General features: G+C 42.6%; 5 protein-coding genes and 1 long non-coding RNA gene across 7 annotated transcripts in view; 2 read left to right on the top strand and 4 right to left on the bottom strand.

The window, feature by feature from the left end:
- Positions 1–3: 3 nt before the first annotated feature.
- On the bottom strand, positions 4–4,622 carry LOC131889897 (tubulin beta chain-like). Its single transcript, XM_059239119.1, has 8 exons — positions 4,367–4,622; positions 4,033–4,300; positions 3,776–3,972; positions 3,302–3,469; positions 2,557–2,757; positions 970–1,094; positions 367–628; positions 4–292 (listed from the first exon to the last, which is right to left on the bottom strand). The coding sequence occupies exons 1-8, from the start codon at positions 4,421–4,423 to the stop codon at positions 206–208; spliced, it is 1,365 nt and encodes a 454-aa protein (XP_059095102.1). The 5' UTR covers positions 4,424–4,622; the 3' UTR covers positions 4–205.
- A 147-nt stretch (positions 4,623–4,769) lies between these two features.
- Positions 4,770–7,301, top strand: LOC131889896 (uncharacterized). The gene has a single exon (XM_059239117.1). The coding sequence runs from the start codon at positions 5,122–5,124 to the stop codon at positions 6,640–6,642; it is 1,521 nt and encodes a 506-aa protein (XP_059095100.1). The 5' UTR covers positions 4,770–5,121; the 3' UTR covers positions 6,643–7,301.
- Positions 7,302–7,537: 236 nt separating this feature from the next.
- Positions 7,538–10,575, bottom strand: LOC131889898 (uncharacterized). Its single transcript, XM_059239120.1, has 2 exons — positions 10,303–10,575; positions 7,538–8,119 (listed from the first exon to the last, which is right to left on the bottom strand). The coding sequence occupies exons 1-2, from the start codon at positions 10,355–10,357 to the stop codon at positions 7,635–7,637; spliced, it is 540 nt and encodes a 179-aa protein (XP_059095103.1). The 5' UTR covers positions 10,358–10,575; the 3' UTR covers positions 7,538–7,634.
- Positions 10,576–12,715: 2,140 nt separating this feature from the next.
- LOC131890222 (delta(24)-sterol reductase-like) lies at positions 12,716–14,549 on the bottom strand. Its single transcript, XM_059239529.1, has 2 exons — positions 13,070–14,549; positions 12,716–13,008 (listed from the first exon to the last, which is right to left on the bottom strand). The coding sequence occupies exons 1-2, from the start codon at positions 14,350–14,352 to the stop codon at positions 12,774–12,776; spliced, it is 1,518 nt and encodes a 505-aa protein (XP_059095512.1). The 5' UTR covers positions 14,353–14,549; the 3' UTR covers positions 12,716–12,773.
- On the top strand, positions 14,191–14,879 carry LOC131890225 (uncharacterized). Of its 2 annotated transcripts, none has more exons than XR_009374282.1 (2): positions 14,191–14,446; positions 14,609–14,879. It is a non-coding gene; the product is annotated as an uncharacterized LOC131890225 (long non-coding RNA). The 2 variants fall into 2 exon arrangements; XR_009374281.1 differs by having other exon boundaries at positions 14,191–14,513.
- Positions 14,880–16,102: 1,223 nt separating this feature from the next.
- LOC131890224 (protein amalgam-like) overlaps positions 16,103–22,693 on the bottom strand; it is a 47,498-nt gene continuing 40,907 nt past the window's right edge. Inside the window, exons 9-10 of the mRNA XM_059239530.1 lie at positions 20,427–20,637; positions 16,103–17,158 (exon numbers count right to left, since the gene is read on the bottom strand). Coding sequence (XP_059095513.1) covers positions 17,034–17,158; positions 20,427–20,637 — 336 coding nt within the window. The 3' untranslated portion in view covers positions 16,103–17,033. The remainder of the gene's footprint in view (positions 17,159–20,426; positions 20,638–22,693) is intronic.

Raw genomic sequence — 22,693 nt, 5'->3', positions numbered from 1 at the left:
ATGCATGCAAATGTATGGTATTTTTACTAAAAAAAAGTCATGTCAAATCCACATCACTAACATACATCAAATATGTTTTCTTTATCTTAAATAACATGTATGTAGAAGTTCGAGTCACAATAATACACAAGATGTCTAGAACCAACTACCGAAGAACTCCTGGCTTTTTTTTTGTTTGAGCAACGTGTTTTGCCATTCAAAGGTTTCAATAAGTTTCATGAGCGTCGAAATCTTCAGGGTCCATTTCCTCTTCGACAAGTTCACCTGCCACATCATCCAAATCATCCGCGTCCTAAAGGAGTTCAACTCAATCTTACCAGCCGTCAATACGACGACGTCGCTTTTTTTTGAGTTATTCATTCATACCTGATATTGTTGGTATTCAGAAACGAGATCGTTCATGTTGCTTTCAGCTTCAGTGAACTCCATTTCGTCCATACCTTCGCCTGTGTACCAATGCAAAAAGGCCTTTCGTCGAAACATGGCCGTAAATTGGTCTGAGATCCGCCTAAAGATCTCTTGAATGGCCGTAGAGTTTCCAATAAAAGTGGATGACATGCTCAAACCTCTTGGCGGCACATCGCACACTGCGGTTTTAACATTGTTCGGGATCCATTCAACAAAGTAGCTGAAATAATAGCACACATACAACCCCATCACGTCGTCTTGAAACTTGAGCATCCCCCAAGATTGGTGCTAGGAAAACTTGGATCTGATTCTCATTATGAGCTTATGAGCTCTGAGAATGCAGGTGTTCTATGTGGTCCAGCTCCAACAACAAGTACTCGAACAAATACATAACGTACATACTGTACGTACATGCTGCCTCTGGCTGGTCGTAAGTAAGCAATTGAAACACATCAATCCCCTATTCTCTCTCGCCTCATAACAGTTTCACCCCCTACCCCTCCCTTTCCTCTGCGTCCACGTTGTCCATGGACCTATCCCCCTCCCCCCCCCGCCAATTACCTCGAATTTTTATTCTGAACCGCCAGCATTTGTTCATCCACCTCCTTCATGGACATTTTTCCCCGGAAGATCGCCGCCACTGTCAGGTAACGGCCATGGCGAGGGTCGCAAGCCGCCATCATGTTCTGCAACGGAGAAAACACTCATCAGAGTGCAGGCAGGATATAAGGTACTCAAAGAAAATCAGGGGTGCGTTGGAGGACGGCTTTTTTTGTTTACTCCAATGGCTGGAGACTGGAGACCTTTTGTTTGTATCGTACTGTATAGCATGTGAGCATGTGAGAAATTCATGTGATGGATAGATTGAAGAATTTGAGGCATGTGTGTGTGTGTGATGGGTAAATATGACTTATTGCTAAGTGCTGTTAAGGTGGACTAACGATGGTAAGTTTTTGACCCCTTCACTAAGGCGAGTAATAACAAACATTGATCCTTGGCAGAGAGTGAAAATTAGAAGTAGTTTTGAATTGATGGTATAAATCATGTTATTTGGGTGATTCCAGACAAGGTGTCATGTAATATGAAAAATAGGGCGTGTAACAGAGATTTATTCTCAGCCAGTTGGCAGGCTTGAATCAACTGCAAAGGAACGTAAAAGATTATAATGTTCGTTTGTCTCATTCTCGTGAAAACTGCGAATGATTCACGAAGAGCATGTTCCTTACGCATGATTTACGGCGCCCCTGAATGATCAATGGATGGAATTTAATCGTGTCCTCTCATCCTCCAATTCCGAACAATACAATTCATGTCAAATTGGAGGGAAGCCCTCCATTTCGATTTACCTGTTTCGACATGTCGCAATTATTGTACACTTATTACGACCAATTGAACATGAGGCGGACCCTCGAAGGCGAAACCACCAATAGGGACCATAACAATAATAGTCATGTTCCATCGACTTGTGGAACAAAAGCTCTTGAACCCGGTTGTTTCAAGCACGCCCATACGACATCCATCGGGGGGGTACTAGGTAGGTACGAAAAACTATCGATTTACATTGCTAAATACAGGTCTTTCACGAAGTTTCGATTGCATGCGTTGATACCTTTCTACCTTCATATGACGTGTTCTTTTGGACTAATATCGATTTAGTGCTTTTTTCTTCTTCTCTCGACAGTCCCACTCTCCCTTGACTCGGTATGAAAACCATTCGTGGTCCTGGCATGAATAAATGATTCAATTCCGGAGAGGCATTCACGTTGTTGAAAATCGTTTGCAAAGCCAAATGTCAAGATGAGCCAACAACCAGACCAAAAAGTACTAGAACAGTATCGACCAAACCGCCAGTTTTTGGTTCGAAAACGAATGTGTTCCCCTTCTCCCCCTCTCTCCATGCATATCTACGTGAGTCGATTCACGGGACAGAATACCGAGGTGCTTGATCAATATCAAGTCTATGGGAAAAGGAGGATTGACCAATGACAAAAATCGATATCCCCCCCCCTTTGTAACCAATCATTCCCTATTCACCGTTTAACTCGAGGTGCACCAGAACTTGTCCATTACGGATGGTAGTGTCCTTGTTTTATCTTTAATGCTCCCTGGTTTAGAACCAAAACCAGAACCATCATTTGGACAACTTACCTTGGCATCAAACATCTGTTGAGTGAGCTCAGAGACCGAGAGAGCCCGATACTTTTGGCTTCCCCTGGCGGCCAAAGGCGAGAACCCGGGCATGAAGAAGTGAAGCCGGGGGAAGGGAACCATGTTAACGGCCAATTTCCGCAGATCGGCGTTCAATTGGCCAGGGAAACGGAGACACGTTGTCACGCCGGACATAGTGATCTATAACAGACGTTGAAAACAATTGATATTGAATTAGGATAAAGGAGAAGGGGAGGAGGAAAGAGTTTCACTCGATGTTTTTGGACAAGATCTGTGATTGCTTTGGAAACACCATCAAATGACGGATATTTCCAATCACTTCAAATTTGTAGGCAAAAAGAGGCCATTGATTTGCAAATAATGATCACTTTTGAGGGTATGTACATTTATGTAGTAATGCATTCTTTTTGGTTTTCGAGGACGATTTCTGACCGTTATTTTGAAACTGTGTATGCCTTTGCCTTACCTTGTATTTTACCATTTTACCTTGCCTTTACATTCTTGGGTTTGAAAATGAGTGATAAAAGCACTGTTTCCTGTTGTAACGTCAGTATTTTCAATTTTCAGTGCTACTTTCTGAATACATGTAACCTTTGGAGGGGTAGCAACCTTATTGGTGATCTTTTTGTGCGCCTACTTACCATTACTGAGAATGCAATCCTCAGCAATTAAGTGGTTAATTAGATTTCTGGTTAAAAACAACTAGTCTTTTTCATGTTCTCACCGAGACAAGATGGTTCAGATCACCATAAGTTGGCGAGGTTAAACGCAAGGTCCGAAAGCAGATGTCATATAATGCTTCATTATCGATACAGAATGTCTCATCTGTATTCTCAACCAGTTGATGAACGGACAAGGTGGCATTGTAGGGCTCAACCACGGTGTCCGACACCTGGAAAGATAGTGATCGTGTGTTGTGAATATATTTGGAAAGAGTTATATGGCCGTGATATTTTTTTTTGAAATTTACACCCTTTCATTGAGATTGCGTAGCGTATTAAAGCAATGACTTAATTAACACATCGACTTCAAACAACGTTCAGGTAACTCCTTCTATGACATGAATTTCACTATCTTTAGGGTTACACACACTACCCATTAGCATATGGTTGTTGTCATTTTGTTAAAGTGGTCATGTCCAGAGCAAAATAAACTGCCTTAGCGCAAGTGTTTCCGTGGGAAGAGACATTGAAAGTACCTTGGGTGAAGGGATGACACTAAACGTGTTCATTATCCTGTCAGGATATTCCTCTCGTATCTTGGAAATGAGAAGGGTTCCCATTCCGGAGCCAGTTCCTCCGCCAAGGGAATGGGTCAATTGGAAGCCCTGGAGGCAATCGCATGACTCGGATTCCTTTCGCACCACATCCAAAACGGACTCGACCAACTCAGCCCCTGGGACGATATAATCAGACATTGGTATGATGGTAAAATGGTGAAGTGAGTTTGTGTTACCTTCGGTGTAATGACCTTTGGCCCAGTTATTGCCGGCTCCACTCTGTCCAAAGACAAAGTTATCAGGCCGAAAGATCTGTCCATATTGACCGGCTCGAATGGAGTTCATGGTCCCTGGTTCCAGATCCAGAAGGATGGCTCGAGGAACGTATTTCTGTCCCGTGGCCTCATTGTAATAGACCTCGATGCGTTCCAATTGCTGGGGATTGTCACCGACATATCGACCCTCGGGACTGATGCCGTGTTCCTCGGAGATGACCTCCCAGAACTTGATGAAAGTACGAATAAGTGGCTGGATCAACTGGAAGTAAAAACATGTGATCCTTCTTGTTACCTTGGAACCGATTTGATTTCCACATTGACCGGCTTGGACATGGACGATTTCCCTCATTTTGATGGATTTTTCTTTTGTACTTGAAACGCTTTGGAACACTCAGAAAAGTGCCGGGTTGAGCAAGCAGATAAAGTCACGATTTTTGCAAGGGTTAAAAACTTGGACCTGTTCCAAGCGACGTGGTGCTCCAATTTCAAGGCATACATGTTCACGGACACATTAGAGCTCCCTAATGATCCCCAGTGGCTGTGCTTGAGAGCCAGAAAGTTCGTGACAGACTTTGCAATTTCCACAACCTCAGAGCAGATATGGGCTGATCAGACATCTCGGGAATTATTGCCCATGCAGGATCAAGTGAAAGCTTGGGGACTAGGCAGTGCACTCTTACATTTGTACATGGCATTATCTCGAAATGTGTTTCACATGTGACTTTCAAAATACACATGTTCCCAACTAGAACGAGAGAGCAACGTTTGTTCCATTTCAACGCAAGATGTCTCAAAAAACCGGAAGCGAGGAAAGGAAACGGCGAGTCAGAGGCAAAGAGACCTCTACCGACCGGTTCGAAAAGCTGAAGAACCGATCAATAGTCAAAACAAGCTGTCAAAAAAGATAAGCGGTAGTGAGAACAGCCCGAGACTTGAACTATGTAGATGTATTTCACGTGACTTAATGACGGGTCATGGCAAATTCACTCAAGTGCTATCTTTGAATTGGGTTTCCCCACCTCAGAGTTGTAAGAGGTGTTTTTAAACATGGACCTATTTGACAGATCTGGAGATGAAGAGGAAGATCTATTCGCACCACCCAAATCTAAGGCCCGCTCCAATGGTCTTGGGGCTCTATTTTCTCCCAAGAAAGGTTCGAAACCCAATGAGTTGAAATATCAAGCCCCCAAAGGACCAGGACAAACCGCTCAAGAACCTGGAAATGAGTCTCAATCCAAGGGACAAAGTTTCAGCTACGTTGTGGATGCCTTCCGATTTGACCCTTCAACTGGTCAATATGTTACCATGGGAAGATTGGGCCTCTCTTTGGTGGAGGTAAAAGGCCAGGTTATGTTGGTCTTGTATCGATCTCAGAACGAAAGACTCTCGGTGACCCCAATCCAAGCGACGTTCCAATTTCGTGTTCAAGCCAATCAATATTGCAGCTTTCGGGATCCGCGACAAATCCAATGGAGTCTACATTTTCAAGGCCATGAAGATCCAGAGGAATTAGCTCAACGTGTGGCCTTTGTCAAGGCCAAGCAAGGCTCTTTCAAGTTAGCTGTGACTCAAGAACTGGACATTGGTCAAGATTTGGAGTACAAGATTGGTCCAGAGAGCTTGCTCAAGATATCCTTTTCGGTGTATCATTTGAACACTGATAATGGAAAGCTGGAAGAAGGTGCCTTGGACCACAAAGATGATGTGTGGGTTGATATGGGTCAAAATGGAACAATTCCAAAATTATGGCAAGATTCATTGAGGGAGCTCAATCATGTGGGAAAACATTTGATCATTTCCTCCAACCACGAAGCTCAAGTTTCATTGGAAAGCGATCTGATTGTCTTATCTGTGATAAACCTCCATGAAGTGAAGGAAAAGGTCAAAGTGGAGCCTGTGAAGCCTTTAATGAGCTCAAAGGCCAAGATGACGGAGAAAATGGCTCGAATGGGACAAGCTGTCATGCCAATGGTCATGAATTCGTCGAGCGAAGCTGCCAAACAATCTGATCCAGGACCAGAAGCCAAAGATTCGACTCAGGAACCAGTTGAAAGACATTTCGAAGGCAAGACCTTGTCCGATTTAATGTTGGCAGAGAATCGTCTCCAAACCACAGAGATTCGAATGAGTTTGATGAGAATGGACGACAAACTACAAATGTTGCTAAATCAACAAGGAATGGTCAAAACATCCGGGACCAATGAGGAACAAGCCAGAGCTTTGGCTGAGAAACACCAAGAGTGCATGGCTCTCCAGGAATCAGTCCAAGAACTGGAGGTGCTTTTGAGGGATGCAAACGCTAAAAAAGAATTGTTACAAGAGCAAATCGAAAAAATGAAAGAAAATGGTGCTGCTCAACATCAACAAAAACAACAAACACAACAAGCTCCCATGGAAGACTCGGTTGCTATCAGGAAAGTTACCAAACTATTGTCAAAAGCGTATAAATCCATTCAAAACGATTTTCCAGAGGACCAGACCTTTCCCGGACATCAAGTTCATTCGAAAGTCGGAGACTTGTTCAGAGAACTTGCTGAACATATTAAAAATACTTCAAAGGAAGACTAATGAGGATAGAATGTGAAATGGAAAGCTGCGCACCTCTCTTGAATTTCACATGTTATTTTTGTGTCCTCAGAATTTTGGTCCTTGAATTAATAGTTGTCATTAAAAAGCTAGTGCCCAATTATTAAAACAGACCCCTTTCACTCTGATTCGCAAAATTACCCATTGCACTCTGATTAACCGGGAGAAAAATAAGATATGGAAATAAAACTGCTCGCAACAGCTTAACGGAATATCAACATTTTTCACAATCATCCATATCTCTAATGCTACCAATGTTTTCGATTGGCCATTTTTTTCGGAAAATATTTCTGCCCGACAATATTAATTTTATGTCTAACGAACTGAAACAGTATCAGTAGAGGGGGTAACGAATTTAAATTCAATAAAACATTTTTTGTTAAAAGTTTGATCATGTTCGAAAAAAGAAACCAATTTTTAATGTTTTATAATACATAATACTTTGGCAGCTCTGAGGTGCCAATGCCTCCTATGTAGCGTTACGTTATTTAGTGCATCAAACATCCACGAATCCACTGGCTCCGCGAATTGGGAACCTTGGTTTAAAGAGGGTAAGGTAATGATTAATTCATCATCCCATAACTGGCCCACCGAAAGAGCCGCTATCCGTAACAGCAAATAAAAAGCGAACTAGAACAATACTCGACCAGACGAAAACAACACTTGTATTCAAAAAATTTATTGCGATTCCTCTAAGTGTTTGGTACTATAAGTCCGTGCTTAGGTTTTACCCGACTATCCGGAAGGACTGAATATTTTGGCCTTCATCATAGGCCAAATGAGAATAAAGCATTTGGTTCATACTATTTGACGCAAAATCCTGTTAAAGAAATCTGATGATGGCTGAATGCCAACTTTTCCAAAACCCATGTGTGTCTTTTTATATATAAAAAACAGGTTTATTTTGCACCTTAAGAACAAAATCTTGAATCAAGAGTGGTCATGAAGTACTCAGACATCATTCTTCAAGTCATTCATTCTTGCATCTTGCCAAAGGTCACAACTGCCGCAAACAGCACCACTGTACTGGCCATCCAAAGGCCAGTTGGTCTCGAAGCCGAATTGCAATGATCTTCGTGACAATAGCACAAAGCCAGTTGACCCACAGCCGATGTGCAATTCAACTTGATGTCGCTGATCTTGCTCACACAGGATCGATGAGACGTGCCACCCATCCGGATCTTGGCGCAAGCATAATCCGAATCCTCTCGTTTCTTGCGACTTCCACTCAGAGCATTGGCGGCCTTGTCCGCCAATCCACCCAACTTGGATTGAATCTGGCTGGTCACATTGCTCACAAGACGATCAAAGCTGACCAGCTCCGAGTTAGCCGTTCCACAGGTCATGATCTTGAACTCGTGCTGGCTGTTGTCCATCTCATGGGCTTTGTAATCCTCAGGAGTGGCCGGCAAAATGTCCGACGAGTTGCCACTTCCAACGAAACATTTGAGTGCCGATACTGTAATTTGGAGCATGAGGGCAAATAATTGGGCTAATAACGAGCAAGTTATCGGACGGGATGTGTACATTATCGATCAATCAGGACATGGATTTGCAGCTTGGTAAAAAAAGTGCATTTTGGATATCTGCATGACTGTTCTCCGTATTGAGATTTTTTCGTTTGTTGGAAGTTGACATGCAAGAAACTCTGTTTTCATGTAACTTTATCACAATATCGAGAAGTAGGAGAAGCGCTTCTTGAAATTGACACATCTGGGATATTCCTGACAAAAATGAATTCATTTTGCAAACCCCTTGACAAGAATCACAAGAGCCCCAGTTCAAAATTGGTGAAAATTGGGTTGCAGTCTAATATATTAAGCTGTTTTTTTTTTTTGCTTGCAGGTTTGAATGACATAGCGTAGTATTGCTTTGTACAAAAAAATATGAAATGTCCTTGGCCATTATATGCTCATTTCAAATAGTCGATCAATTTCGCAAATTGATCCTTTGATAGCGAACATTGTCTTTTTTTTCGTACTTTAACCCTGAATAGCTAAGAACTTCCTTGGACCTCTCTTATTTCTGATCTATATAAACGACATGCCTCAGCATAGCAATTTGAAATGCATTATGTTTGCTGATGATACGACGTTTCAATGTTTTGAAAGCCAACCTGATAAACTAGAGGAGAAAACAAATGTTCAACTGGAACGTATTTTCAAATGGTTAGAAATAAATAAATTAACTTTAAACATAGATAAATCTAAATTCATGATTATCAGGCACAAAAATTGTAATTTTAACTTCAATATCAATGTAAATGGATGTAGGTTAGAGGAGGTGGGTTCCACCACTTCCAATGAAAAATCCATACGATTTCTGGGAATGCAACTCGATAGCAAACTCAACTGGCACTGTCACATTGAGAGTGTAGCAAACAAAATCCGAAAAATTCTTTTCAGTCTGAACAGAATTCGCAAGTCAGTGCCCAATACTGTAAAGAAACAACTTTATAATGGACTTATCCGAAGTGTTTTGGAATACGGTATTGAATTTTATGGCCAAAGTTCGAAATTGTAGTTTTTGTCCATACTCCAGAAAAGAGCTATACGTTGGATAAATAATGCGAGGTGGTTTTCTCACACTGAATCTTTGTTTCAAGAGTCCAAGCTCTTAAAATTGCAAGATTTGCGCACGCTTAAAATCGTTCAAGTGATGAGACAGTCGTGCTTGCAAGAACTTCCACCATGCATTAATATTTTCAAATGGAAAAATAATCCTCGGCTTGGCGGTTGGAGAGCAATTACTCCAGTTGCCAAGTCGGGACTTTTACAAAGACTACCGAATTTTGCTTTTCCCAACGAGTGGAATAATTTCAACCCTCCAGGCATTGATCTAACCAGACTTAAATTCACTCAAACAACCAGAGATTATCTCTTACAGAAGTACTCTATTGCTCCGTGCAAACTCAAAAATTGCTATGTATGCCAACAAAAATCCTAAGAAATGATTTTTATTTTTATTTTTATTACGATTATCAGCCGCTCAATCTCATCAAAACACTCCATGCACCAAATACAATTCTAAACCTATTAATTTTCCTCCCATTCTTTAAGTCGTCTCACATTTTCTAGTAAACATAACAAATTAACACTGAAATTATTTGCTTTGCTCTGTTTTTCATGTTCTTCTTTCTGTATCTTTTTCTTAGTCCCTTCTTTTCTTATAACTTCAAACCGATATGATTTCCTACAAGCCTTTCAATTTGATTTTGTAATTCTTCCAACTCACGTTATCGTGTTGCAGCTTGGCCTCTGTAACATTATTGACTATCTATGTCATGTCTTCGTTCATTTGCCCAGGTCCTGGTGAAAACAAGCTTTTGCTTACCCAGAACCTGAGGAATTACATGCTCATGAAATTTTTGATGTATCAAGATGCTAACGCAATGATAAAATTCCGACATTATTTAATCATGATCAAAGTGTTCCTGAAATAAATCTATCTATCTATCTATCTATCTAACTAACACATGAGCGGAAACCCATAATATTCTGGTTCCACATAAGTGTAATCTTTCGATCAACTGCCAATGCAGCAAGTAACAATCATGAAAAATGCTTGATTAGCTGAACACTGCCAATGCCTTAAACATTTGATATTGGAACTGAAAATCAATGAAGGATAGTTCTTAAATACCTTCTCTGTCGACAATGACACAACCAACCAAGATGGCCAAAGTAGCGAGCTTCATATTTGCGCTTTGATTCTTCTTCTTAGTTCTTTGTTCCCGTCGCCTCCAAAGTGAACTGGTAACTATCTGGTAGTGGAAAGTACCAAGAAATCCTACCTCGAATAGCTCTCCACACCTCACCTCTCAAGCTTCCAGCTTCTTTCGTTTTTCCTCTCGGTTGGACGCGTTCCAAAAATGGTCTCATGACTCTGCCATCCTACCTGGGTTCCATCTACTAGAATACGTCGCAACTTCCATCCAATGATGAAAGAGGGCTTTTCGGATGTGTATTTCGAGCAAATGCAAAGTCATTTTCCTCGAGGCTCAAGTCAATATGGTCTGAATTCATTAAATCGTACTGAAGGCGGTGATATTTGCATGTCATGCTTCTGAAGAGCCTTTGGAACCGCGTCATGTTAGAACGTGGAACCAGACGCGACGGTGGCGACTTTCTCAAGCCGTTGTTTCCCTGGAGATTGTCCCATTTTTTTATTCCGGTGTAATTGCTTCTTAGTATTGTGTGCCTGTGTGTGGTTGATTGTCGTGGAATAATTTAGTTGAGGTTAGTATATCGTCACACATGGAAGTGGAACACTCATATGTAATTGCAAATATGCTCATCATATAATAAATGGTTGTTGGTATTACAAGGAATGCCGTGTCAGGCTTTAGTCGAGCTATTGATGGGTGGATAAAACTACTTCAAGTTGGAACTCAATGGAACCTTGACGAGTCATTCTGAACTCAAGTATGGCTCATTTCCAATTGGGAATGTTCCACAAGGTGCTTTCGATCGCTTTGAGTCACGCGATGAAACGAGTCACCATTTTGAAAGCTAATTCTTCTCATGACCACAATGGGTGGCCTGGCCTTGTAAAGGTCATACTCGAAGTAAGTCCACTCGACAAACGGACAATCATGCGGGAAGGGTTGCGTGCATTGTGGTGGCTCAGGTTTTGGTCGGGCTAAGAATGTGATTCTAACCTTTGATAAAGTTGGGCCTAAGCTCAAAATATACGTTTATAGAAATCCACTTTATGGACACTACAAAGTTTAGATTATGGTGTTTATAAATTGGTGTTAAGGTTATTTGACACTCGATACATCAATTAGGTTGATGAAACTGTATTCAAATGGGACAAGAAGGGCTACCGAGCAATAAATTGGAATTTAAACATAGGTTGCGATAATATATTTTCTCAGTTCCGTTGATACTTTTGTGAGGCAAAAGATGCTTTTTCTCCTGAAAATTTGAATTCACACAAAGGAAAATGAAGAATAATTTAATCCTCTATAGGAAGACTAATTTGACCTAATTTTGAGATTTCACGTGCGATTCGGCTCTTGATCCATTCAAATGGATTGTATTGTATAACTGGTTGACGTCTCAAATATGAGTTTTCTCGGTTTTGCATAATGTCTGATATGAGTTGCAAATGCAAATTGACCTTATTCCAAGTAGAAATCTAAAGAGTACAAAAAATACTATATTCAATGGCAACCTAACCCCCTTACCTCGCTATTTTATGATGCATCTGGTCTTACTTGAAATGAAGTTCTCCATAGTCTAAAACATGACAACAATTTTCATTAGAGAAAAATAGCAGCTAAAAACAACTTGGCGTGCAATCAGCTATGAAAACCGATGTTGCTCAAAGTATGAATTCAAGTCAATCTCATTTACTATGTCATTTTGCTTCCATGATTTTGCTTTTCAAACGCCCTCAATTATTCATGTTCATTTCATCTATTTCGGGAAGCCAAATCAAGATTTGACTGATTTTGACTTTTTTTCCAGGTTCACTTTTTCAATTTGCTCCTACTATCACTGGAACCACTTGCTCTCTTCTGAGGGTTTGATGTATTGTCACAATTCAAACAGAAAGACTACGTTTAATTTAGGAACTTACTTGACAGTTCATCCTTCTCCAATATTCCTTCCCACCCTCTTTTATTCACTTCACACGTGACAACGTTGGGAGTCTCTTGAAATCGAGGGGTGCTTTTTTCATTCATCAAATCAGCAACGTCTGTCATCGGATCTTTTTCTTCTTTACTTCACTACCTTCTTTTAGGGTTCCTTTCCAACCAGCCCCTAGATTTTGCTGTTACGAAATATTCCGCCGGGTATGTATTGCTTGGCCACCCTGTTCAGGTTTTGATTAGAAATGGAACATGTGCCAACGCTTTCTCAAAACGGGAGACTGACGTGAAATCTGTCTGAGTTTGGAGAAAGAGTTTGGCTTTGCAAGTGCCCGAAGTGTTTGAGCGATAAATTATTGTCTTCCATGAACGCTCAGCTGGTTTTGTTGAGATTGGCACCATGACAATGGATAATACGTACTCCCCGAATGCAGTTTCCATCAAGAAAACTTCACCTTTCTCTTACGAGTGACTTTATTGACGTCGAAATGAGCATGGTTGGGCGGATTTAGCTTTAAATAGAAGTGCGACCAAGTTTGCTAACTTTCTCGTAAAGATGAGGGAATGCGCCTTCACAATTGAGCTCTCGCCGAAGTCGTTCATACGTATCTAGATTGACCATTTGTCGGAATTCTTCTTCCGTGAATTGCGTTTCAGCGTACAAGGCCGGGAAGCCTTCATTGTCAATCATGTACTTTTCGAATCGCTTTTGGCCTTCGACGGGATGATAGCTCTTCACGCCCGTAAACCTAGGTAAGAAGGAGAACATTAAATACAAGTCCCACTTATGTTCCAATCATGCAGTCTTACCCGTAGACTCCAAAGTCAACATTTAGGTCGTTCCACTTGAACATGCTGAACTTCTCTTGTTCTGGAGTGAGAAGATGATTGCAGGGACAAAGCCAAATTGGATAAACCTTGGTCATTTCATCGCTGAGTTCTGCCAAGCCCTTGAGATGCTTGAATTGGACCGCCAAGTCTTGGCACACAAACTGATTGAGCATATTTGGAGGGACAAATTTTTCCTTGAGGATTTTGATCATGGCATGTTTGGGTGGCATGGTCCAGCCAAAGAACCATCGGAAGATCCAGTGATTGATGAAAGGAACAATGTAGTCCACCAACCAGAAACAAGATTTATCGTGACGGTGGAAGAAGTGAAGGGTTGGGATGTATTCAACTTTTGGGATAGTATCTTCGGGTTTTAGGAACTGCTTGACATGAGCATGGAACAAGGGCTTGAACCAACGACCGATCTTGTTCAATCTCCAGTTCTCGCACTCGTCTGTGAACACTCCAGTCATAATAACAGCCTCGTTCAAAGAGTACAAGATGCCTTCAACCGAGTCATTGGCGGGGTCCCTGGTTTCCTTTTCCAAGACCTCGACCACATTATCCAAGCCTTCGACGGGAATATATGTCAGCTTGATGTACTTCTTGAACGGAATAATGTCCAAGTCTACAGCTGTGAGGAAACCTAAGGTCCCATAAGAGAATGGGATAGCCACCCACAAATCGGTCATATGATCCCTTGAACACTGGACCACAGATCCATCAGCCAGCACCATCTCGTACATCCGACAGATGTATTGGAACAGACCATACTTATGGGAAGTAGACTCAATCCCACCTCCCATGACCAACCCTCCAATGGTCAAGTCGTCCAATTCCGGCACCACAGGCAAAGTCCATCCCCGACCGATCAAGTAATCGTTCAATTGTCCAATGGTCACCATGGGTTCCACACGCACTGTCTTCTTCTCCGTGTCGATGGAAATGATATCCGGCATATTGATCTCGATCTTCTGACAACTCTTCTTGTACTTGAGGGTTTGGAGTGTGATGGATTGATATCCCGGACGAGCCGTGCACATGGTGGCCGTGGATCCGGATTTCTTCCATTCTCGCACTTGCTCTTGGACATGCTGAACTCTTTCCTCATGTCGTCGAGTATCTCTGGAATGGAAAATACTAGCCCAACGGAACCGAATGAAGGCAATCGTGTCGTAGATAATGCAACACGGGATTAAAAACAGCACCGGGATCCAGGGGCACTTAACCACCAACCACGAAAGCATCCCATGCAAGCTCATCTTGAGGCCAACTCAGTGTCCGGAGCCGTTTCCTTTCAATATGGCTCCCAAGCAGTCCTTGATTTCGAAGACGTCAGCTTCAAAGTCGGTTCAGGTACACCAACCACCTATGCCAATGGTACACTAACACACGTGCACTCCACCGTCCATGGATAGTGAGAGTGAGTGTGAGTGAGTCTGTACGGGCCTTACGAAATAAGGCGGACAACTTTCCGAAGTCTAATGGTACCAAACGAACATTCCTCCTGCCTTTCAGATGATGTGTCGTCAGGTGGAAATGCTAAGGGCCCATCGTGTATGAACGTTATATGAGCCAACCATCAGAGCCAAGTTCGGGAGTTGAAGAAAAAAAAATCTCTCTTTACCTGGCTTTGTAAGGACCTACTATGGCCGGTGAGGGCTTAAGTCTGTCTTGTATCGCATGAGAGATTCACACCTGACGCGATTTGTTTGTCCACACATTTTTGATAGGCAACCGTTGCTATCAAGAGGACTCCTTTCCTAATATCTCATTTTTATATAAGTCAGATTGACCTTCAAATCCGTTTGGGAAAGTGTGTAACTTCCGCCCTTTTTGGCCTCCTCTGATCAGTGTGTTCAAATGACTCGATGTATGAGTTCTTGGACGATGGGCGAACCTTGAGTGAGAGAACCCAAGAGGGCTCGATTAGATTCCTGCTGTTAGGAGATGGACTCATTGTCTGAACAGGAAATAGCTTCAAGAGGGCGGGACCTTGGAAGCCCCCCAACTATGTTGATAGATTTAACGATGATATCTGTGCATCAATCTGAGCACGGAAGATGGAGACAAATTGAGAAAAAAAAGATTATCCGACGTGAAAGGCAAAATATGAACAAGATTGTGACAAGAATTGAGATTGTTTCTGCCGCAATGCTAAAATCGATCTCACCCAACCTCGAAACATTATCACTTAGCTTGAGGGAATAATACATGATTTATAACATATAAGTTAATTTTCAACGATGAGGAACCTCGAGATAGATACGTCTCAAAGCATCAAGGTCATCAAGTCTGGTTGGATTTACTGTCTCTGTATTGGCATCTCTGTTTTTTCTCCTCTTTCTTTAGTTGAAGAGTATCTAGTTGTGTGAGACGAGACATTCCATTAAGCGCTCACTTACTTGATATTGACTTGGCCCCAGAACCATCCCAAGAAATGGACCAAAAGTAATCCAACATCTTGGGTTACCCTGTTCCCAAAACAAAACCGGAGGAGAGCAACCACAAAGAATCCGTCTGAAATGTTTTGGAACCTCAAAGAGGGTCCCGAAATCATATTAACCACAATCTTGTTACGTTCAAGAGGGGTGGGAGGTTATTATTGGCGAGGTTCACCACGATTCGCCCTCTCTCGACCCACTTCATTTTCCCTCTCTTATTGTGATGATGGTCACACATGTTGCCATTAAGTGAGTCAATTATATCTTTGTTGTTGTTCCCTTTCTTCTGTGATTGTTCCATGTCGTTCCAAGGCACCCTCCCTATTCATTCATCCATCTATCCATCCATCTTTAATCCTTCCTCCATTCCACCCTCAGACCCACTCATCTTGCTAGCCTTTACCCACTCGCCGCTTTCCATGCCCACAACCTCTTTTTTTAGGGTGGAAACATGGAACAATGGATAGACTTGGGATCTATGCTTTCACATCTATTGGGTATGCTCCATTTGTACTTGGATCGCGGAGACGACACCCACGGACGACAAAGTTCATGAGGACAGGAAAAAGAGTGTTCGAAAACGTTTCTTATATTTGACATCTTGACTTAGCAGTGAGTGTGAACAACACCGACTGAGAGAGAACTATGTCTATATCCGTCATGAGAATGGTTATGGTAATACATTTGGGTTGGTTAAGCAGGTAAGAAAGAATGTGAACACGTGAGTTCAAATCAGATCTTCACTCCTCGGCTCTTGTCGCGGGTAATGAAGATGTCTGGAATCATATTTTTTTGGTCCTCCTTGTTGTGAGAGAGAGTATCATGAGTGGTTGTGCACTTTTTGCTGTTCCAGTTGTTCCTTTTCCTGGCTCAGTTTGTCCGCTCGCTCTGCCACACAAAGGAGAAAAGAGATAAGAAGAGACCATGAAAGTAGAAGTGTACCACTACATGTACGCTACACGGGGTCGGTAGTGGGCACTGCACTGTGTTATACGTGGTAGATGGAGTTTCCATCATCATTATTACATCCAAGACTCGGCAGCCGCTGCTGCCAACGTGGAGAATTGTTCAAAGACACACAGATCCAGAGAGGCGGCGGCCTGTCTTCATCTTGGGTGATTTCAGTGCAGCTTCACGTCCTCCACCTTGGGTTTTATTTGCCCGTATTTTTGTCGTCTCTCTGTATTGTACGTACAGTATATACCACGGGGAGGAAGAGAGAGAGAGGTAAAGAGAGAGTGAGAGAGAGAGAGAGAAGGTTTCTTCGTCTCGTTCCGCCTCCTCGGCGGGTAGTTTCTGTTTCAGAACAAGTTTTCACTCTCACTCTCATTCATAGGAGTTTGTTTTAATGAACACGAACACAAAGCTTGTTGAAGGCGTTGGTGTCCTTCAGTCGAGACTTGAGCAAGAGTTCCACCCGGCACTGACACAACTTATGATTGGTGGAACAGCACCATCATCATCATTTCCTCCTTCTTCATAGACGTGCTTGCTCTTCCTCAGAGCCAATGGATTAGGAACAAGACTGAAACATGGAAGATGACAATTGTGAGTGTCCTTTGGGAGCGACGCATTAGCGAACTTTCCGAGTTGCTCTTCCATTCCAAATCGCGGATGGCAGGGCCTGCAAAGGATAAACAACGAGAATGGTTTAGATAAAGCAACTTGCGATAATTGACTTCTCAAAAGGAGTGGGCGGATCACTATTTCAGCATCCCCTCTCCTTCTATGTAGTTCTACCTCCTTGCATGGTTTCTTCAAGAGCCCTCCTGAGTCTCGAGGAGGTACTGTAATGGGCACGGGTATCTTTCTGGGGATTTTCAATTGGAACTCGGAAAGTCGTGATTAACGATGCCAGGGAATCCTTTCATGGTTCCCTCCAGGGCACACAACATGGTGCACATATTTACATACAAGCGACGACGAGATAGACACGGGCCTTAGAATGTGAAAAGAGGATCCTCCTTGATCCAAAGAGGTTGTTCCACTTAACAAAATGGCTAAGTGGATCATCTATTTCAATCCTCTATTCATTCTTCGTTCCCATGAGTGGCACACGCATCTACGACATCTCGAGACAACCTTGAAGGAACGTGGCTTCAGGGAGATGCTTAGTAGCACATCGAGATGGAGGATTACGTTTGGTCCAAGATATATCTGGTCTGGGTGAAGAAGAACTTCACTTGATTTGCTTCCAAGGCCCACAAAAGGAGAAGAAAGAGAGTGTGAGAAAACCCCACCAGCTAGATTTATTCACCAGAGCGGACTGCAAATTGGATTTCGGAGGGACTTAAAAAATCGAATAAAAACCCCTTGGCATCCACCATTTTTGCCACCCATGCTCAATGTGGGTGCTCCTTGTTCCCACTGGTTCCTTTGGCTCTCTTTTTGTGTTCTCGCTACCGCAACTTGACGACCTGGCAAATTTAAATATTCGCCAGTCCTCAAAGGAACGAAAAAGAGACGACTCATTCCGAATTCAAGTGAGGAGGCCCATATTCATGATCTAAAACGTCCTATTTACTGGAACCAGACACTAACACGGGATAGAACAAACGCATCCACTTCAGATGTGCAATGGTCAATCCACCCGTCAAAGCCAGGATGTTGTACAACTTATGGCGTATCTCGATTGCCCATAAAGAGTCCCCAAATGACGAGGAAGGTGGATCTGTCTACCGTGTAATTGGTTTGGTCCTTCATCTTGGAAGTTTATCAAGTCTCCCACCGCCTGAGGGTCATGAGGGAACTTGATCCTTAGAGTGACGGATTCAAAGTTCAAGGTTCGCAAAATGTCTGAGAGCATTTTCTTTAAATAAAAAAAAGAAAAAGGATGTGTTGAACCACCACCCAGGATTAAGCTGAAGAAACGGTGTTGGTAAAGGAGGGTGGGAGTGAACGTGGAACGTGGAACACACAGGGCGGTGGAACGTCGAGTCAAAACCCGCAAGAAGAGTTTGAGAGTCTGCGAAAGAAGGAACGGTCTCCTCCTCCTCCTCCTCCTCCTCCTTCTTCGTCTTCCGCTCTTTTCAAGAGGAGTCTTCAAAGAGATTTTTTACTCACTCTTTATCTGAATCAAACCATAGACATTGCATTCGTTCCGAGAGCATGGTTTCCAGTTTTGCACCCTCTGATCTTGCCCCGATAAGCCATTGCAAACTTGAGGTTGGACTAACATGCATGCATTGAGGCTGAAAAATTAGCTCTAACATACGTACGAGCTATTGGTTTGATCCAAACTAGTATATTGTAAGTTTCTTTTCGAAACGTCTTGCAATTTTCTTCCACAAGATATTCCTCATCTACACAATCGGTTAGATCTGTGAAGCATCTGTTTGGTGTAGTTAGCTGGAAAGTGAAATGGAGCCTGGCAAAAAGTAGCCAAGAAAGGATGAGGATGCGAAGAAGGCGAGCAAAAGAACTTGGGACGTCAACAAAGATGAAGGAGCCACAACAACAGCCATTCTCATCCCAAACTTTATTCAAGGATTCAAATGAATCTAATCAGCTCTAACAAGGAGAACCACTGAGGCATCATATATAATTCAGGCTCGATTTTACTGGTGCTGAAGTTCAATTTTTTTGCTCAAAGATGGAATTCATTCGCGGCAGAATGGCTGCCAGGCACACTCTGCATTTTGTATAGCAGGCAAAAAAAGGTCCACCAGAGAATGAAACCGGCGAAGGTTCCTTCCAGGCTCTTTCGCACCAGATACTGTATGTAAGCTTGCAAATCGCAGATACCTTCAAGAGCCTTTAAGTGGCAGGGATCCATTGGAACACTTGCTTTCCTGTGGAAAAATTAATGCCAAACTTTCTGAGGGATGAGCTAATTCGTCATACGATATCGGGGCACGTCTTACGAGCAGAATTGGGTTCGAAACTGGGATCGGAAGCAAATTTTGATATTTTCGCCAAAACAGGGAATGATCATAAAGTTAAAGATTCATGACATCTTTATGGCCAAAGTTTTCACAAGAAGCAGCCACCAAAGCCAAACATATCACAATCAAATGGCATTTTTTCATTGCATTAAAAAAACTTTGGTCCGTGTTTTCCAGCGGCACGATTTGTGAGAGTCGTCCGCCATATCTCGACAATTTATGAAAATTGCAATGTGTTCCAAAGACCTTCAACCCTCTTGACGGAGCCTTCCGTCCATCCCAGTCGAGGCCTGAAGGACGAGGCAAAACGGGCGAACCATTTAATTGCCTTATCTCAAACAAACAAACATGGAAAGTGTGGATTGCCATTGCCACATACTGGAACGAGTCCAGAGCGAAAATTGGTTCCTCCTTCTTGTGGAACACTTTGAAAAAAAAAGAACCAAGTGTCCCCGCTCCAAAGAGGTTTAACCCCGACTCATCTTGAGTCAGTCATCCTTTGCTACTGAGTGAGCAAAGCGAGTGGAAACTTGGGAAGGGTGTTCCATGTGGAGGATTTTCTTCAGTGACGACGGAAGCTGGTGAGCACTTCCAGCCGAAAAGGTTCAAGGAGACCAAAAGGGAATGCCCTCGAGATTGTCCTGGACACATTTTGTTAAAAGCCGGAGTTATGAGGTCTGAACGAGCATGTTCAACAGCAGCCACTTCCAAGGACCATGTGGTCTTACGCCAACCCAACACCACAACAGGGACAAGAGGAGCACATCGTCAAGGCATGGAACAACATAATATGGCTCCACTCGCATTTCCAAGGAGCAAGGGTAAATGGAGATGTAGTACGTATATTCGTAAATATACTCTATACAAACAAGAGGGCTCGATGGTTCGTGTTTGAGTTCATGGCAGTACTACATATGTTCGACTGCGTGTTGATCCAAATGATCAAGCACAACCGGGGTTAGCTGATTGACCTTGATTGTTCATTTTCAATTGGATCTTCTAGCTTACCTCGTTTGCCCGTAAAGAAGTGAAAGATTCTGCTGGCTTCGCTCCAACCAAACATGTTCCGAGCTTGCACGAGACACTCGTATTCCGCGTCTTGCTTCAGATTCGTGATCTCGTAGCTTTGTCGGTGATTGAAAGAGTAGCTATTCGGGTTGCCAGGAATGATGACATTGGTCCAATCACCCCCGCCTTGGAGCAACATGTCATCGCTCACCTAGAAAATAGAAAACAACAACAACGATAAGTAAAACAAGAGGGTTTCAGGCGTGACTTGCTATGCATGAGATTGCAAAGCATCTAATAAAATCTGGACTTTATGGAACGTTCCCTGTGGTGCTCGACCTAGAAATGGACCCAATTGCGTGACAATTTGCGGGCCACCGGCGAGGCCAGAAGGGCTTCTTTGGACAGCTACCAACTCACAAGATCGAGCCAAATGAAAAGAGACAAAGTGGAGCAAAAAAAAGCCTCAAATGGTCACATTCAGACCAGGGCGTTTTTTGCCCGTGATTTGGTAGATGGATTAGACAAACAACACCAGATTGATTCGGACAATCACTTTCTCGTTGGTTGCGCCCGTTTCTCACACTTTGGTGCGTTTTCAAAAGTTTCCCAAACAACCGCGTCTCTAGACACGAGGTCAATATTTGGCCCAAGAATTTGGAACAGACCCTTTTCGGTGGGCTGGCCTTTTCATTTGGCCTTCTGTCCTTCTCTGTTCCAAGTTCATCAGTTGACCATGATATTCAGTTGTAAGCGGGGATCTCGAGAACTTTTTTCATAATGTCAAGTTCTCACGACAAAAGTTTGGGATCGTTGGCATTGGTCAACAATGCAGTGCAAAAATGGAACCTTATTAAGAGCTGGGCTTGCGGGAAACGCAAGCAGTCCCTTAGATATCGTTTCTAGGAGATTCCGTATTTTTCTGCCACCCAAGAAGATGTAAACAATAACTGAATTGGAATAAAACCATTTGTCTTGACTGTTGTCAGTTTCCATTTTTTCCCAGCTTTCTCGCCAGCTCACTTGGCTACATTCGCACGAGGAAAAAGTTTTATTGGCCGCTTTAGTGAGTGGCTCACTGGCCACAAAACTTGGTCCCTCCATTGTACTTCTGAGCTATGACTTGAGTTTTTGGAGCAAAACAGAAAATGACTACAATAACAACAACGTCAACGAAATAGCCAGCATCAGTATGGACAACTGGGAACCAGTAAGCCTTAATTAAATGCCTATTGCCGAAATATCCAGTGAAGGACTTGAATTGATTTGGAACCACTGTTTCCTATCCCATGGTCTGATGTGTTGAAGGTTAAAACTAGTGTTGGGGCGAGTCCATCAATAGTCGGACTCGTAAGAGTCCTCTGATTTTTTTACTTTTTATGGACTCGAGTCTTTTACTAGAGCCAAGTCAAGCAAAAAGACTCGTGTTGCGAAGTTTAACGAAACAAATCAATAATGGTATTGACAAGTCCGGACTCGAGTCCGGCCAGTTCCTTCTAAATTGAGTAAAGGACTAGAGTAAACTCGGACTCGATTCCCGACTCGCCCCAGCACTAGTTAGAACAAGTCTCAAGGAGTATAATTTTTGAATGATTGGATGAATTTGCAGCAATTTCGTGCATCTTCGTCTAGAGATACTATTTGGATATTGCACGCATCCAACCAAATAAGAATTTTAAGTGGTTACAAAGCCGATGGTTTTTCGCACCAACTGTCAATATTTGGACAGACTGGAAGTATTTTAATTTTCACTAGTAGACATTGTGCATTTACAAAAAGGTTAAGGCTCCAAAACAATGAATATATAAAGATGCTCTACTCTTTGGAATAGAAATAATGCATCCTGTTGCCACAATAACCCAAATCAGATTCTGGTCTAGTAAGTAAAACTAAAACAGTCGGTCAATCCAATGAGGAACTGAGAATATTGCTTAACCTTCAAATTGACCGCCAATAACCCCAAGAGACATTGGAGTATTGATGAACTGAAACACCCAGTACTGAAGGTGTTTGAGTTCCATCAGTCTATGAATAAATACGCTAGAGGGCCATAAACGCCAACAAGATGGAGTTATCTCTTGACAGCTCAACTTGGATGGATATCCACCAACGGTTGGCTTGATGGTGAAGGAACAAGGCCAATTTGACAAAGCGATTTCCTCAAGGCAAAATAAACAATGAGGAGCAAGTGCACAACGGGCAAGCCAGCCATGAACGATGATGATGATGATGGCATAAATAAGCCAATTTATTTGGATTGGCCGAGA

The sequence above is a fragment of the Tigriopus californicus genome, chromosome 11 (genome assembly GCF_007210705.1).
Source record: "Tigriopus californicus strain San Diego chromosome 11, Tcal_SD_v2.1, whole genome shotgun sequence".
NCBI classification, from domain to species: domain Eukaryota; kingdom Metazoa; phylum Arthropoda; class Copepoda; order Harpacticoida; family Harpacticidae; genus Tigriopus; species Tigriopus californicus.
Note: the sequence above shows the minus strand (reverse complement) of the source record. Positions and strands in the feature narration are given on the sequence as shown.

Excerpts from the sequence above, each read along its gene's own strand:
- LOC131889897 (XM_059239119.1), bottom strand. The coding sequence starts at position 4,423 with ATGAGGGAAATCGTCCATGTCCAAGCCGGTCAATGTGGAAATCAAATC. Across the intron at positions 3,470-3,775 it reads GTGTCATCCCTTCACCCAAG|GTGTCGGACACCGTGGTTGA; the intron begins GTACTTTCAATG and ends CTATCTTTCCAG. Across the intron at positions 1,095-2,556 it reads AACAGATGTTTGATGCCAAG|AACATGATGGCGGCTTGCGA; the intron begins GTAAGTTGTCCA and ends TCTCCGTTGCAG.
- LOC131889896 (XM_059239117.1), top strand. The coding sequence starts at position 5,122 with ATGGACCTATTTGACAGATCTGGAGATGAAGAGGAAGATCTATTCGCA.
- LOC131889898 (XM_059239120.1), bottom strand. The coding sequence starts at position 10,357 with ATGAAGCTCGCTACTTTGGCCATCTTGGTTGGTTGTGTCATTGTCGAC. Across the intron at positions 8,120-10,302 it reads TGTCATTGTCGACAGAGAAG|TATCGGCACTCAAATGTTTC; the intron begins GTATTTAAGAAC and ends TCCAAATTACAG.
- LOC131890222 (XM_059239529.1), bottom strand. The coding sequence starts at position 14,352 with ATGAGCTTGCATGGGATGCTTTCGTGGTTGGTGGTTAAGTGCCCCTGG. Across the intron at positions 13,009-13,069 it reads GTTGACTTTGGAGTCTACGG|GTTTACGGGCGTGAAGAGCT; the intron begins GTAAGACTGCAT and ends CTTCTTACCTAG.